The sequence below is a fragment of the Dipodomys merriami genome, unplaced genomic scaffold (assembly GCF_024711535.1).
Source record: "Dipodomys merriami isolate MVZ:Mamm:240054 unplaced genomic scaffold, mDipMer1.0.p SCAF_11, whole genome shotgun sequence".
NCBI classification, from domain to species: Eukaryota; Metazoa; Chordata; class Mammalia; order Rodentia; family Heteromyidae; genus Dipodomys; species Dipodomys merriami.
The window spans coordinates 28,321,910-28,335,423 of NW_027202382.1; the positions used below are offsets into that span (position 1 = coordinate 28,321,910).

The window sequence follows — 13,514 nt, forward strand, 5'->3', positions numbered from 1 at the left end:
CTTCTGACTGTGTGCAAGTGGATGGTCTCCTCATGAACTGATGTCACAGGGCTCAACCACTGTCCTGCTATGTGTCTTTTAGAAGAGCAAAGACAGGACCGTGACACCAGCCAGAATCACTGAGACGATGGATTCTAGTCTCCTGTCTTTCCACCCTACACTGCGCTGATCAGTCAGGACAGCTAGACAAGGCCATGCTCTGCCACCAGTCAGCTCAGAAACCAACCCTGGGTCGTAAATGGGAGCTTTCTCTGGGAGCACTATCCTGCCCATGAAGGATCTAACCACAACTTGAGGGCCACAGGCTATATTCTGTCACCAAGTCAGCAGATGCTTCCAGGTTTACTCAGGAGAAGTGATATACGAGTGCTTAGAAACAAGAAATAATAAGGATGTTAAATAGATATGCTTCTGTACACAGATGCCCTGTCCCGTTAATCTCTGTCCAGATTTTCTCCCTGCCAGCATCCACTCTGTTGGACGACGATGACATTAAACCTAACACATAAAAGACAAAGAAATCCAGATTATCTTAACAGTCCAGGTGCCTTGCTCTTCTAACCTGGTTGCATCATGGGCAGCCACAGAGGGCTGATTAACCCATAATGATCTCATTTCACTGTCATCACCACCTTTCAGGATCCGTTTCCATCGGAGCTTGAACATAAGCATTTTTGGAGGACACAGCAATGTCCATAGTGGAGAGGAAAATGCAATGGCCACACTGGAGAGCAGGCTCTTGACAAGCCACGTGGCAAGGGTGTTGATACAGTTCTCTCCTGGGACTGAAAGAGGAGCAGGGGTCTCTGACCTGCCACGGGCTGCTAGAAGGGAGAAATATCCTCACCATGGTGTCTTGATTATGTGTTATTTTGTGATACAGCTAAAATAGCTTCTGTAGGATGATTTTACAGGTGTATCTCTACATGTCAAATTGATCAAAATGTGTATTTTATGTGTGAAAGTCACTGTCAGTCAATTACACCTCAATAAAGCTGTCCTATACATAGAAAAAAAAAGTCTAGATTCCTGTCAGGTGCTAGGGGCTCATGCCTGTATTCCTAATTACTCAGCTAGCTGAGATCTGGGGATCCTGACTCAAAGCCAGCCTGGGTAGGAAGGAAAGTCTGTGATACTCTTATCTCCAATTAATCACCAAAAGCCAGAAGTAGAGCTGTACTTTAAGTGGTAGAGAGCTAGTCTTGAGCACAGAACAGCACCAAAAACAACAACAACAACAAAATTCACCTTTGAAAAATGATAATAGAGCTGGGCGCCAATGGCTCACACCTGTAATCCTAGCTACTCAGGAGGCTGAGATCTGAGGACTGCAGTTCAAAACCAGCCCGGGCAGGAAAGTCCATGAGACTCTTATCTCCAATAAACTACCAGAAAACCAGAAGTGGCACTGTGGCTCAAGCGGTAGCGTGCTCACCTTGAGCTGAAGAGCGCAAGAACAGTGCCCAAGCCCAGAGCTCAAGCCCCATGACAGACCAAAAAAAAAAAATAATAATAATAATAATAATAATAGCATTGGAAAGCAGCTCTACTGAGAAGCAAATCCTTCTGACTCATATTCCCATACAATTCTATTTATGCCCCACCAGGAAAATGGAAATTCCTTTACATACCACACGTACAACCTTGGAGTCTATTCTTCCCGAGCTTATTTGCTACCTAACACAGGTGTTATTAAACACTGATACAGTGCTAATTTCTAGTCATGGTTTCTAGACTGGAGGGGGAAGAGGGAATCTGAATGGATTTTTCTCTCTGCCAATCACCAGTCAGGCTCTGATTGACACTGAATTGGGCAATTCAGGTGATCACAGGCCAATCCCCCAACTTCCATCATCACAAAGGAGCCTGACTGCTACAGGTGGGTGAGAACTGCAGCCTAGCTCGCTGGACCACCGGCATCCACTCATCTGGGATGGGACGAGTTCCAGAGCCAAGTCTCCATTGGATTTTTCTCTAGAACTACACAGAAGAGATCTGCTTCTGTCTTCTGCATCTCAACTGGGTGGGAAATGGGAAATGTGTCATCATACAAGGCCAGTCCCCAGGAACAGCTGGGGGTAAACTAAAGAAATGCTCCACAAGTTCCTTGGTTACCCTTGGGAGTCCTTTAATGGAAGTCACATCATCCTGAAAGCCTTGATTTCTCTAGGGTCTGCTTCTTTTAAACAATCTGCATGCATTCCAGGTAATGCATGTGGTACTGTGGGAAAGCATATTAAGGTAACACAGTTTCCAACAGACCAAGTCAACCAAGGAAGCTGTTCAGAGGGTGGGGGAAGGAAAGGGATCTAGCTTTTCATGTCCTTAAACTCAAATTTCCCGAACATAAAGTAAGAATGTCTCTATTGGGCTGGGAAAGTGGCTCAGTGATATAGTAATTGCCTCACATGCATGAGGCCCTGGGTTTGATTCCTCAGCACCACATAAACAGAAAAAGCTGGAAGTGGCACTGTGGCACAAGTGGTAGAGTGTTAGCCTTGAGCTGAAGAGCTGAGGGACAGCACCCAGGCCCAGAGTTCAAGCCCCATGACAGACAAAAAAAAAAAAAAAGAATGTCTCTATTTACAGATGAAATAATCTAATCTATTCCTAAGGAATTCCAACATTAAAAAAAATAAAAAGAAATCACCACTAAGCAAGGAGTTCAGCAAGGTTCCAGAATACAAAGCTAATGTACAAAAATCAAAGGTACATATACCCTCAAAGTGAACAAATTCATGGGCTGGGAAGGTGGCTCAGTGGTAGAGTGCTTGCCTTGCATGCTGGAGGCCCTGGGTTCGATTCCTCAGCACCACATAAGCAAAAAGAAAAAACCCAGAAGTGGTGCTGTGGCGCAAGTGGTAGAGCACTAGCCTTGAGCTGAAGAGCTGAGAGACAGCACCCAGGCCCAGAGTTCAGGCTCCACGACCGGACCCTGCCCCCCCAAAAAATGAACAAATCCAAAATTAAATTACAGAAACAACAGCATGTATAAAAACATCACAATAGAAATAACTCCCAGCAGTTGGCCTCCATCCTGTCATCCCTGAATAAAAGAATCTCATCTCACTCAACAGGAAAGCTGTTTCCCAATGAACGGGGTATTTCTCACAGATTCTTGGGTCTCTCTTGTCCTCATCTGTTCTTTGTGTGTCAGGCATAGGTTTGGGTAACATGATTGTTCCTTGGCTCCTGAGGTTTCCTCTCCATAGCTCCCACATTCAACCTGGACTAGCAGAGGAGATAAAACTCCATGGGGGCAGAAACTAAAAGATAAATTCTTTCCCTTTTCCCCAGAACCTTGAAGAACTGTCCTAAAAGACTCAGTTCCTATGGTCATTCACAATGAATCAAACCAATGAAGCAATCCCTTCCATTCTATAGACAAGACAAAGTTCCATTGGCTCTCCTTCTTTCCCTTCATTACCCTCTTGATCTCCACTCCTGCTTCTGGGATTCTACTCACTATTCAGTGGTAAATACAAGCCCATGTCTCTGTTCTGGGAAATCCAAGGTAAGACTCTCATCCAGAAGAATGAGAAAGATAATTCTCCAGCTCAGAAAATAGCCCTTCTCAACTCAGCTCCTCTAGTAAATTTCTTCTCAACCACCAAAAAAGGAAAGAAAGCCTGTTCCTTAGGTATCTGCAGTGCCAACTCACTTCTATATTAAAGCCAAGTACAGTTTGACATGGTCCGCTGATCTCTCTGCCCATCAAAGATTTTACATCTTTACTAAGTCATGCTGTTACAACATTACCTAGATTCTGGTTCACATGGCTGTTACTGTGCGAATCTACAACAGCTCTTAGTAAGTGAGAACACACAAAGGCACAAGAGGAACACAGAAATCTCTGCAGAAATCAAATGATCACCTAATATTTAAACAATTCCTAGTGTCTACATTAATTTTTCTTCCCAGAAGACCAATCATTTGAAATCAAAGAAATACACAATTGGGCTCCTGGGTAACTGAGGGATGAAAAGACTTTACTAGTGCACCTCCTTAGGCATAAAGATGTCAGTAAAAATCTTTCAGTAGCCTGAGCAAGTTCCACATATTCCTGACCCCTTCCTCTCTGCGGCCTTTCACAGCCTCAGAGCTCCAGACATCTCTGCTTACTCACCTACCACACAGTGCAAAGTCACCACCTGTCCCGCAGGAAAAGAAAACATCTGACCTCTCACATTCTCACTGAGTTACCAGGAAAGCAAATTTCCTTCTCACACTGGGTCCCTTTGTTACCCGAGCAGAAATTAGTAAAGTTTCCTTTCTTGTTCTTTCTTTTTGCTCATTCACTATGACAACTGTCCATGATATCTCAGTAATGCCTGTTGCCTATCGCCTGTGCCACGCTCTCTGCAGGACCCAGACCTTACTGTAGAGATATCACATAGTTCATCCCAAGGAGCAGATTAACAAAGTTTGGTGAGGTTTTCTCTAAACTCGGTTAGAAATACTTCTTTATAAATATACCTGACGTTAAACCTCTACATTAAAAGAGAGCTACATGTTTAAAATGAGAACCCTTGGGGAAATATTTTTAGTACTGATAACATGAAAACATCTTTTCAAGTCTTCTCTTGGACAGCTTCTAGGGCTCTTCCTTTCACTATTCACTGATGGCTGCCCAATGCCAAGCATCCTATGGTGCCAGGCATTGAACGGTGACAAAATCAGGATGCCAGCACTTCCCTTATGGAGCATCATGTCCAGTGGAAGAGGTAAACATAAACACAAGTAAATTGCAACTCCAAAAGTATTCATCCAAAGCAACATACAGGTATCATAAGGTATAGAAAAAAAAAACAGGACATCCTGTCTGTCTGGAGAACCCAGGAAAGCCAGCTCCATGGAGGGCATGACTGCTGTGGGAAAACAGCTATGGGGTGTGGGAGGGGCATGTGGTAACCATAGCAGCATGACTCAGGCCGGGATAGTCCAAGGGTAGCATATTCAGAATGGTGAGAGAGGAGTGTCAGGTGGGGAGGAAAAGGGAAGATGTCTGCACAGGGAGTACAAGAGGGGACTGTTTGTTCCCCAGATTAGGTCTAGGCTCACTCCTCTGAACAATGGGGTCTAAAATCAGGAAGATGTAGGAACAACTTGTATTCTGAAGGAAGCACCACAGTACTGAAGAAGCAGAAAGACAAGGGAGGAAAGAACACACTACCACCTCAGTGATACCAATACGTCAGACCAAAGTGCTTTCGCTCGACTTGACCTTCACCTCCTCTTCCCAGCAGTCCTGAGGCAATCAGGAAAAAAAAAATAATAAACACTGATTGAATTATTACTATGAACCAGATACTGTCACAGTGCTTTAACCTTCAAAACAATCTCAGGAGCTAGATATTATTGTGTCCATAGTGTAGAGCTGTGGCTTCCATGGTAACTCACCTGCCCAAAGGCCAGACAGCACGAAGCAAGGCAAATCAGGACTCATGATGAGCTGTGGTCCACACTACGACTAAGAGCTTTTAGACTGAAGTACTTACTCAGCCAAGAGGTTAAGAGATGAAATTGGAGCACTGTGTTATAAAAACAAGAGACAATTCTGAAGGAGAATCAACAGGAGGTGCGAGAGCAGGAATGGCAAGGAGTCCAGGCTGGCTGCCAGCCTTTGAGCTTCAAGTCTGAATGAATGGCCTTTCACTGCTCTCCTAAGAATCACAAGAGGCAGAGAACTGGCCTGTGAGAGAAAGCAATGAACTGTGTTGAGGACATGCTAGATGTGAGTTATCTGTGACTAACCCAGGGAAAATAGCTTCGGAAGTCATGGGATTGTGTAAGGTAGAAGGTAGGAGTGCGGACATGGGTAGACAAAGAGAGGACCCAGTGACAGAACACTGAGAAACTCAAAAACTAAGAGAAAGTGATGTCCAGGAAATAAAGGGAAGAGTGACTCTTCCTTGAAAGTTATCTCCCTTTCTACCAACCCACAACCTCCTTACCCTACCTAGGAAGAGCCAGGACAGGCTGCTATAAACACACACACACACACACACACACACACACACACACGCACGCAAGCACACACGCACGCACACACACACACGCACGCACACACACACGCACACACACACATATTTGGTATTCTGTTAGCATGTACTTTTTCCTCTATATGGTGAATATAATGCATTTGCACCTAAATAATTATGAAATTAGTTACTTAATGCCTCCTTTCCTGAATAAACTTTACCATGACTAAGATTATGCTTATTTCTCTACCTCCAAACAGTAGCACATCTTAGACATAAATATTCAAATATGCATTATCTGGCTGGGTGGATGGATGGATGGATGGATGGATGGATGGTCAATAATGCTAAAGATTGTAGGAGAGTTAAGGGAAAGAATGGCGGGAGTAAGAACATGAATTTGGCAATCAGATGGTCATTAGTGAGGGGAGTGGAGCTGGGTGCCTCATGGGTCTTTAGTAGGCTGAGAAAAGGAGGGAATAGAGGTAATGAGCAAAGGTTACTCTTTCAGAGGTATCTTTTGATTTACAATTTTGAATCCTTTTTCTCTTATTTTTGAAAAGAATAAAAGGTCCTTCATAATAAAACTCAGGTGACTCAAACAGAGAGCCAAATTTAATGTCATCCTTAGTCAAAACAGCATCCAATTTCAGAAAGCAGCATGATGATCTAGCACAATCCACAGACTGCTTCAAAGGCCACTCCTGAACAGAAATGCCATTCTGATCATGGCCATGACATTGATGTTGGAAAACATATTCTTAAGGTGACTATTGTAATAAATGTATGGTTAGCTATAACTGTTTTGATGATTTCTCTGTGTGTAGGTTTGCTTTTCTTTTTGTTGGTCATTGGATTTGAACTCAGGGCCTGAGTGCTCTCTCTGAGAACTGTTGCTCAAGACTAGTGTTCTACTACTTTAAGCCACAACCCCACTTGCAGCTGTTTCATGTTAAAGGGGAGTCAAGAGTCTCTCTCAGGAGTTTCTTGATGAGGCTGGCTTGAAACCATGATCTTGAGATCTCAGCCTCCTGAGAAGCTAAGCTTACAGGCACGAGCCACTGGCACCTTGTTCTTTCTGTGTTTTAAGTATTCAAGTCACATACGATGAGTAGAAGTAATATGCCTTAGAGTTGTGCTTGCTTGCTTTTTTTGGGTGTGCTGCTTCTAGGGCTTGAACAAAAGGGCTACTAGGTTCTGTCCCTGAACTTCTTTTGCTCAAGACTACTAATCTATCACTTGAGCCACAGCCCCACTTTTGGCTTTTTTGGTGCTTAATTAGGGTGTATATGTATGTGTTAAGAAATATGTTAAATAAATAATACCCTTGCTATGGCAAACATTATCAGGACAGTAGGAAAGTCATTGAATTTTGAGAGATCAGATGGAAGGAGAGAGAGTATGGATGTTCAGGGCTTCTAGACCTGAGTTCACATCGTAACTGTATCACTTCTTAGTCACTGATGACACTGAGAAGGTGGCCTAACCTTTTTAAATCTGAGATTACTCATCTGCAAAATGAAAATGATATTTCACAGGGTTTGCCTGAGGATGAAACACAATCAATCATTAAGGCTCCGAGGAGAGCCTTGGGTGTGGAGGCTGATGCTCTGTCAGCAATAGCAATAAAGCTTGCTGGTCCACACTTCATACACAGACTCAGACACAACCCAATCGTGGGGTTATCTGCATAAATGTGCCGATTTATGCCAGTTGACCTTTCTTTTCCATCGGAAATGTGTGGAGCCGCGAGTGAGCGCTCAGTGAGCTGGAGAAGAGGTCTGCCACTCAACCGGGAGCCCTAGCAACAGTGCCCAGGGCAGGGAAGGGTGTGGAAAGCATGGCTGACAGAGAAACCGTCTGCTCCAATAGAGAAGTGACCCTTCTAAGAGTAAGGAGTGAGCAACCATATAATTATTAACTCAGGCTCTAAACATGAAAAGCCAAATGACCTGTGCAGAATGGAAGCCAGGGCCAGCCTTATCGAGAATGAATCAGCTCTTTGATCTTGAGGTAAACCAACTGACTAACATCAAGCTTCCACCTGGGGTTTTTCCAGACACTAAAGCAGTTGCCTAATTCCCAGCTGTCTGGAGTTTCCAGTACGAACTGGCCTTCAAGAAAAAAAAAAAAACTCACACTCTAAAAAAATATGTTACAGACCTGTGCTACCAATCTGAAGAAAGTGGGGCTCCAAAAACATGTTTTTAAGGTAATTAAAATCAGTCCAGATAAAGATTGCAAAACCCAGTTTGGAACTAAACATGGAAGTCTAGAAAGTGGGATAAACAATGAAATTAGAGACAGGAGGTAATGAAGAGGAAGAGAGAGAAGGCCAAAAGCCAACACTGAGGAAGGCAACTAGAAACACTGAGGGACCGGGGATTGCGGGTAAAGAGGGGATCTGGGGGACAACCACATGGAAAAGGAGAGAGAGGGGGGCAGCTGAGGAAGAGCCCGAGGAATCAGTATCTCTCCCACCATCTCCAGAAGCCTCTCCCACCTCCCCCACCACATCCCTAGATCATCTGCCCGGCACCATGAATTAATCAGCATGCAAATCACCCCTTTATCAACGGAAATTGAATTTAGCTGCCAATCCTGAGTGAGGGCACAGAGGCCTCCTCAGAGAAAGATCCCAGCTCACAGGGAAAATGTCTTTTCTTTCTCTAAATCAAAGCCCGCCTAAGCCTGTGGAAGCAGCTGCAGCTGGAACCACACGCTCTGTGGAAGGTGGCGGGCCGAGGACGGTAATTGTAATTAGCAGTTACATAACATGTTTGTTCTTCAAAGTGCTCTACAAGGATCAGCTAATTAATAGCTTACTATGCCCCATGCAGATCCACTGGTTTCTCATGGAGTGACTAATCCTTGTGCCCCCACTGATTTCTGAATGATGGAGGCAGAAAAGCTGGAGCAAGGGAGCAAAAAGCTAAGGGTCCACTACTATACCCAGCTCTTACCAAGTCACACCATGGGGAATTCTTCCCAGAGACACAGGCCTCAACTTCTCCAAGTCACACTTGGAAGTACTTATAGAGATGTCGTCATAGGTTGATGTAAGCATCAGCCTGGTCCACTAAGGTGTCAGCTCATCTCAATTTCCTGTTAGTAAAACTGGGATCCTGAAGTCCTTGCTCATTAAAGGTTTGCTCTTGCTACTCTGCAAGTCAATGAGACCTCTCTAAAGCAAGGCTGAACTACATCTAAAGTCTCATTGTTTTTGCTTCTGAAACTGGTGACAAGTGAACATAGGAATTGCATGGTATAGACAGGGCCTCGGCAGAAAAGCTGGGTTGTCCACCTATCCCCAAGAATGCTGTCTTTATTCATGCACTTCAGAGCATCATTAATACCCTGAACTTCTTTGCAAAACAGTACATGTTCATGTGCACGTGCATTTCTTTGGGGGAAACATCTATTTTTAAGAAGAGGTGCCTATGGAAGTGGCATTGTAGCTCAAGCGGTAGAGCGCTCGCCTTGAGCTGAAGAGCTGAGGGACAGCGCCCAGGCCCAGAGTTCAAGCCCCACGACCGACAAAAAAAAAAAAAAGAAGAAGAAGAGGTGCCTTACAAACTACCTCACACAGTGCATATTAACCAAGTATCTAGTGAATAAATGGGTGGATTTCACTAAGGTCCTAGCGCCAAAATGGCTAAGAATCATTGCTTGATGAATAAATAAACAGCAGAGGTGATTGTGCTGGCTAGACTTTTCCTATGGGAAACTTTAGTCAGATTCAAGGTATTCTGCCACAATTCTGCTTGCTAATCAATCCAGAGATCCAGGCCAATGCTGTCCTTGAGATTTTTACTCTTGAGGGCTAACTTCAGAGAGAAGCAAATAAGCATGCAGAAATATATTCCCAGAGCCATTGAAGACTATGTGACAAGCATTGTCACACTCCCTGGCCAAGTGTCACAAATTGTCAGGAATTGTTGCCTGTTCCCACACATGGCTTGGAGGGAGGGGAAGCACATGGAAGCGCGCTCCTCTGCTTCATGAAAAGATCTTCATGGGAGACTAACAACTTAAGAATAGCACTGAAGTGCACGCCGCTTTAAACTTTTCAAAATCCTCCCCATACATGAGCTCAACTGACTTCTTCTCCAAAAATGTTTTGATAAAGGAAAGGCAGACTTTATTTCCACCTTTGAACAGACAAGAAGACCGATGGTCATAATGCCTTACCTGATGATACATGTCTTATATATGGCACTGATAGAACTCAAGTGGATCGCAAAACTTTCCACTTCCGGGTATATATTTAAAAGAATTGAAAGCAGGGTCTCAAAGAGATATTTGTACACCCAGATTCCATGGTAACATTGTACACAATAGCCAAAAAATGAGAGCAACTGAGGTGTCCATTGATGGATGAGCAGATGCAGACACACACACACACACACACACACACACACACACACACACACACACACACACACACACACACACACACACACACACACACACACACACACACACACACACACACACACACACACACACACACACACGGAAACTTTTCCACCTTGCGAAAGATCCCTGACACATTATGGATGAGCCTTGAAGATAGTATGCTGAGTGAGCCAGATGTGGTGACTCCTGCCTGTAATCTTAGCTACTTAGGAGGCTGAGATTGAGCAAATGACAGTTCAAGATCAATCTGGGCCAAAAATTCATGAAATTGCTCCCCGACCCCCATCTCAACAGAAAAAGATGGGCATGGTGGCATGTGACTGTTGTCCCCTGCTAACAAGTCTAAATATAAGGCTCACACCTCAGGGAGGCCCAGGAATAAAAGCAAGATTTGATCTTAAAAACACCTAAAGCAAAAAAAAGAGCTCGAGGTATGGCTTAAGTGGTAGAGTACCTGCCTAGCAAAGCCATTAGGTTCAAACTCTAGTCTTAAAAAAGAGAGCGAAAGATGTATGCTAAGTGGAATAGGCAAGTCTTGAGAAGAAAACTCAACTTTTTTTTAATATAAACTACTGAGAGTAGTCAATTTCATAAGAAACAAAATTAGAATAATAACATGTCAGAGGCAGTGGGAAAGGAGAATGGGGAATAATTTAATGGGTACAGAATTTGTTTTTAAAGATAAAAAGTTGTACAATAATATATAGTGCTATGAATTACACACTTATAAATAGTTACATTGGTGCTTTAATTTGTTTTGCGGGTTTTTTGTTTTGGTTTTGGTTTTTGGTTTTTGGTCAGTCGTGGGGCTTGAACTCTGGGCCTGGGCACTGTCCTTCAGCTCTTCAGCTCAAGGCTAGCTCCCTACCACTTGAGCCACAGTGCCACTTCTGGTTTTCTGGTGGTTTATTGCAATAAGAATCTCACGGAGGGGCTGGGAAGGTGGCTCAGTGGTAGAGCGCTTGCCTTGCATGCATGAGGCCCTGGGTTCAATTCCTCAGCACCACATAAGCAAAAAAGAAAAAAGCCGGAAGTGACGCTGTGGCTCAAGTGGTAGAGCGCTAGCCTTGAGCTGAAGAGCTGAGGGACAGCGCCCAGGCCCAGAGTTCAGGCCCCACGACCGGACCCAAAAAAAAAAAAAAAGAATCTCACGGACTTTTCTGCCCAAACTGGCTTTGAACCATGATCCTCAGATCTCAGCCTCCTGAGTAGCTAGAATTACAGGTATGAGCTACTGGCGCCGGCTTTGCTTTGTGTTTTAACACAAGTTTTGTGTGTGTGTGAACTTAAGGGCCTGAGCTCTGTCTCTGAGCTTTTTGGCTCAAGGCTAGCATTCTACTACTTGAGCCACAGCTCCACTTTTGGCTTTTTGGTTGGTAATAGGAGATAAGAGTCTCACAGACTTTCCTGCCCATTCTAGCTTCCTCAGAGCTCAACCTCCTTAAACGTTAGGATTACAGGAGTGAGCTACCAGCCCTCAGCTAATTTTGAAAATAAACATTTAAATCCCCTTCTCGGGCTGGATATGTGGCTTAGTAGTAGAATGCTTGTCTAGCATACATGAAGCCCCGGGTTCGATTCCTCAGTACCACATAAACAGAAAAGGCTGGAAGTGGCACTGTGGCTCAAGTGGTAGAGTGCTAGCCTTGAGCAAAAAGGAAACTCAGGGACAGTGCCCAGGCCCTGAGTTCAAACCCCTGGACTGGCAAATAATAATAATAATAATAATAATAATAATAATAATAATACCCCTTCTGTTACATCAGCTTTTATCTCCAAAGCTGCAATATGAGCATATGCCAAGTTAGGAGTATACTCCTCTGATAAAATGGTTCATGAAAAAAATTTCTCAGCCAACCAAGAGAAAATAGCAATCCCTATGTATTAAGGTGTTCCAAAAGATGGCTACATAAAATTTTCTATCCAACTTGTTTCTCTAATCCACTTTCTAAATCTTGAGGATTTAGCTGACAAAAATCAAGCTAATTGCCAACCCAGGAAATGCAGGGCCAGGCACAGAACACAGAGGGAGGCTTCCTGCTGATGGTTTGATGGTCAGAGCTCACACTGGCTGTTTTGTTCCTAGAAAACAGGAGCCCAGCAGAATGTAATCTGTACCTGTGCATGTTAAAGTGCTTTCTCTCCAGGTGCCTTTCTCCGTGCAAACAGAAGTGATCTCTCCTCCAGTGTTCTCAAAGCCCTCTTGACAGACATAGTAAGCCACACCACCCAGGCTGGAGCTGTGATTCCCCACCAACATGGCGTTCTGCACTTCTGGAGGATGGCCACAGTTGATCTCTGCATTGGAAAGCAACACATCGCTAGTCAACAGTCCAGAATTCATATTTTAGAAATAAACACTTAAAGCTGGGCACGGATGACCACCAGCACCCGGCTAACATCTCTACGTTTATTTGTTTTTTTGTTTGTTTGGAGCGGGGGTAGGTCGGTTGTGGGGGCTGAACTCTGGGCCTGGGCGCTGTCCCTCAGCTCTTCAGCTCAAGACTAGTGCCCTACCACTTGAGCCACAGCGCCACTTCCAGCTTTTTTCTGCTTATATGGTGCTGAGGAATTGAACCCAGGGCCTCATGCATGCAAGGCAAGCACTCTACCACTGAGCCAACTTCCCAATCCCAATCTCTATGTTTTCTTGTTTTTTGTTTTTTTTTGCGGGGGGAGGGGTCCGGTCGTGGGGTCTGAACTCTGGGCCTGGGCGCTGTCCCTCAGCTCTTCAGCTCAAGGCTAGCACTCTACCACTTGAGCTACAGCGCCACTTCTGGCTTTTTTCTTATGTGGTGCAGAGGAATCGAACCCAGGGCCTCAAGCATGCAAGGCAAGTGCTCTACCACTGAGCTACCTTCCCAGCCCCTGTTTTTTAAAGCAAAGTTCAGCCTCTAAACAACCAATTTATGTGAATCTTTTAAACTAAAAACAACCTGCGCAGCTGGAGCTGGTGGCTCATGGCTATAATCCTAACTACTCAGGAGGCTGAGATCTGAGGATCATGATTCAAAGCCAGCCCAGGAAGGAAAGTCCATTAAACTCTTTAACCATCAAAAGACAGAAGAGGGGGCAAGGAAGGTGGCTCAGTGGTAGAGCGCTTGCCTTGCATGC

General features: G+C 44.3%; 1 protein-coding gene across 9 annotated transcripts in view; it reads right to left on the reverse strand.

Moving 5' to 3' along the window:
• Positions 1-13,514, reverse strand: part of Susd1 (sushi domain containing 1) — a 144,243-nt gene that overhangs the window by 94,706 nt on the left and 36,023 nt on the right. For all 9 annotated transcript variants that reach the window (XR_011369726.1, XR_011369725.1, XM_070011680.1 and 6 more), the window contains exon 6: positions 12,519-12,698. Coding sequence is in view for 7 of the 9 variants with exons in the window: in XM_070011680.1 (XP_069867781.1) it covers positions 12,519-12,698 (180 nt within the window). In the remaining 2 variants the exon portion in view is untranslated. The remainder of the gene's footprint in view (positions 1-12,518; positions 12,699-13,514) is intronic.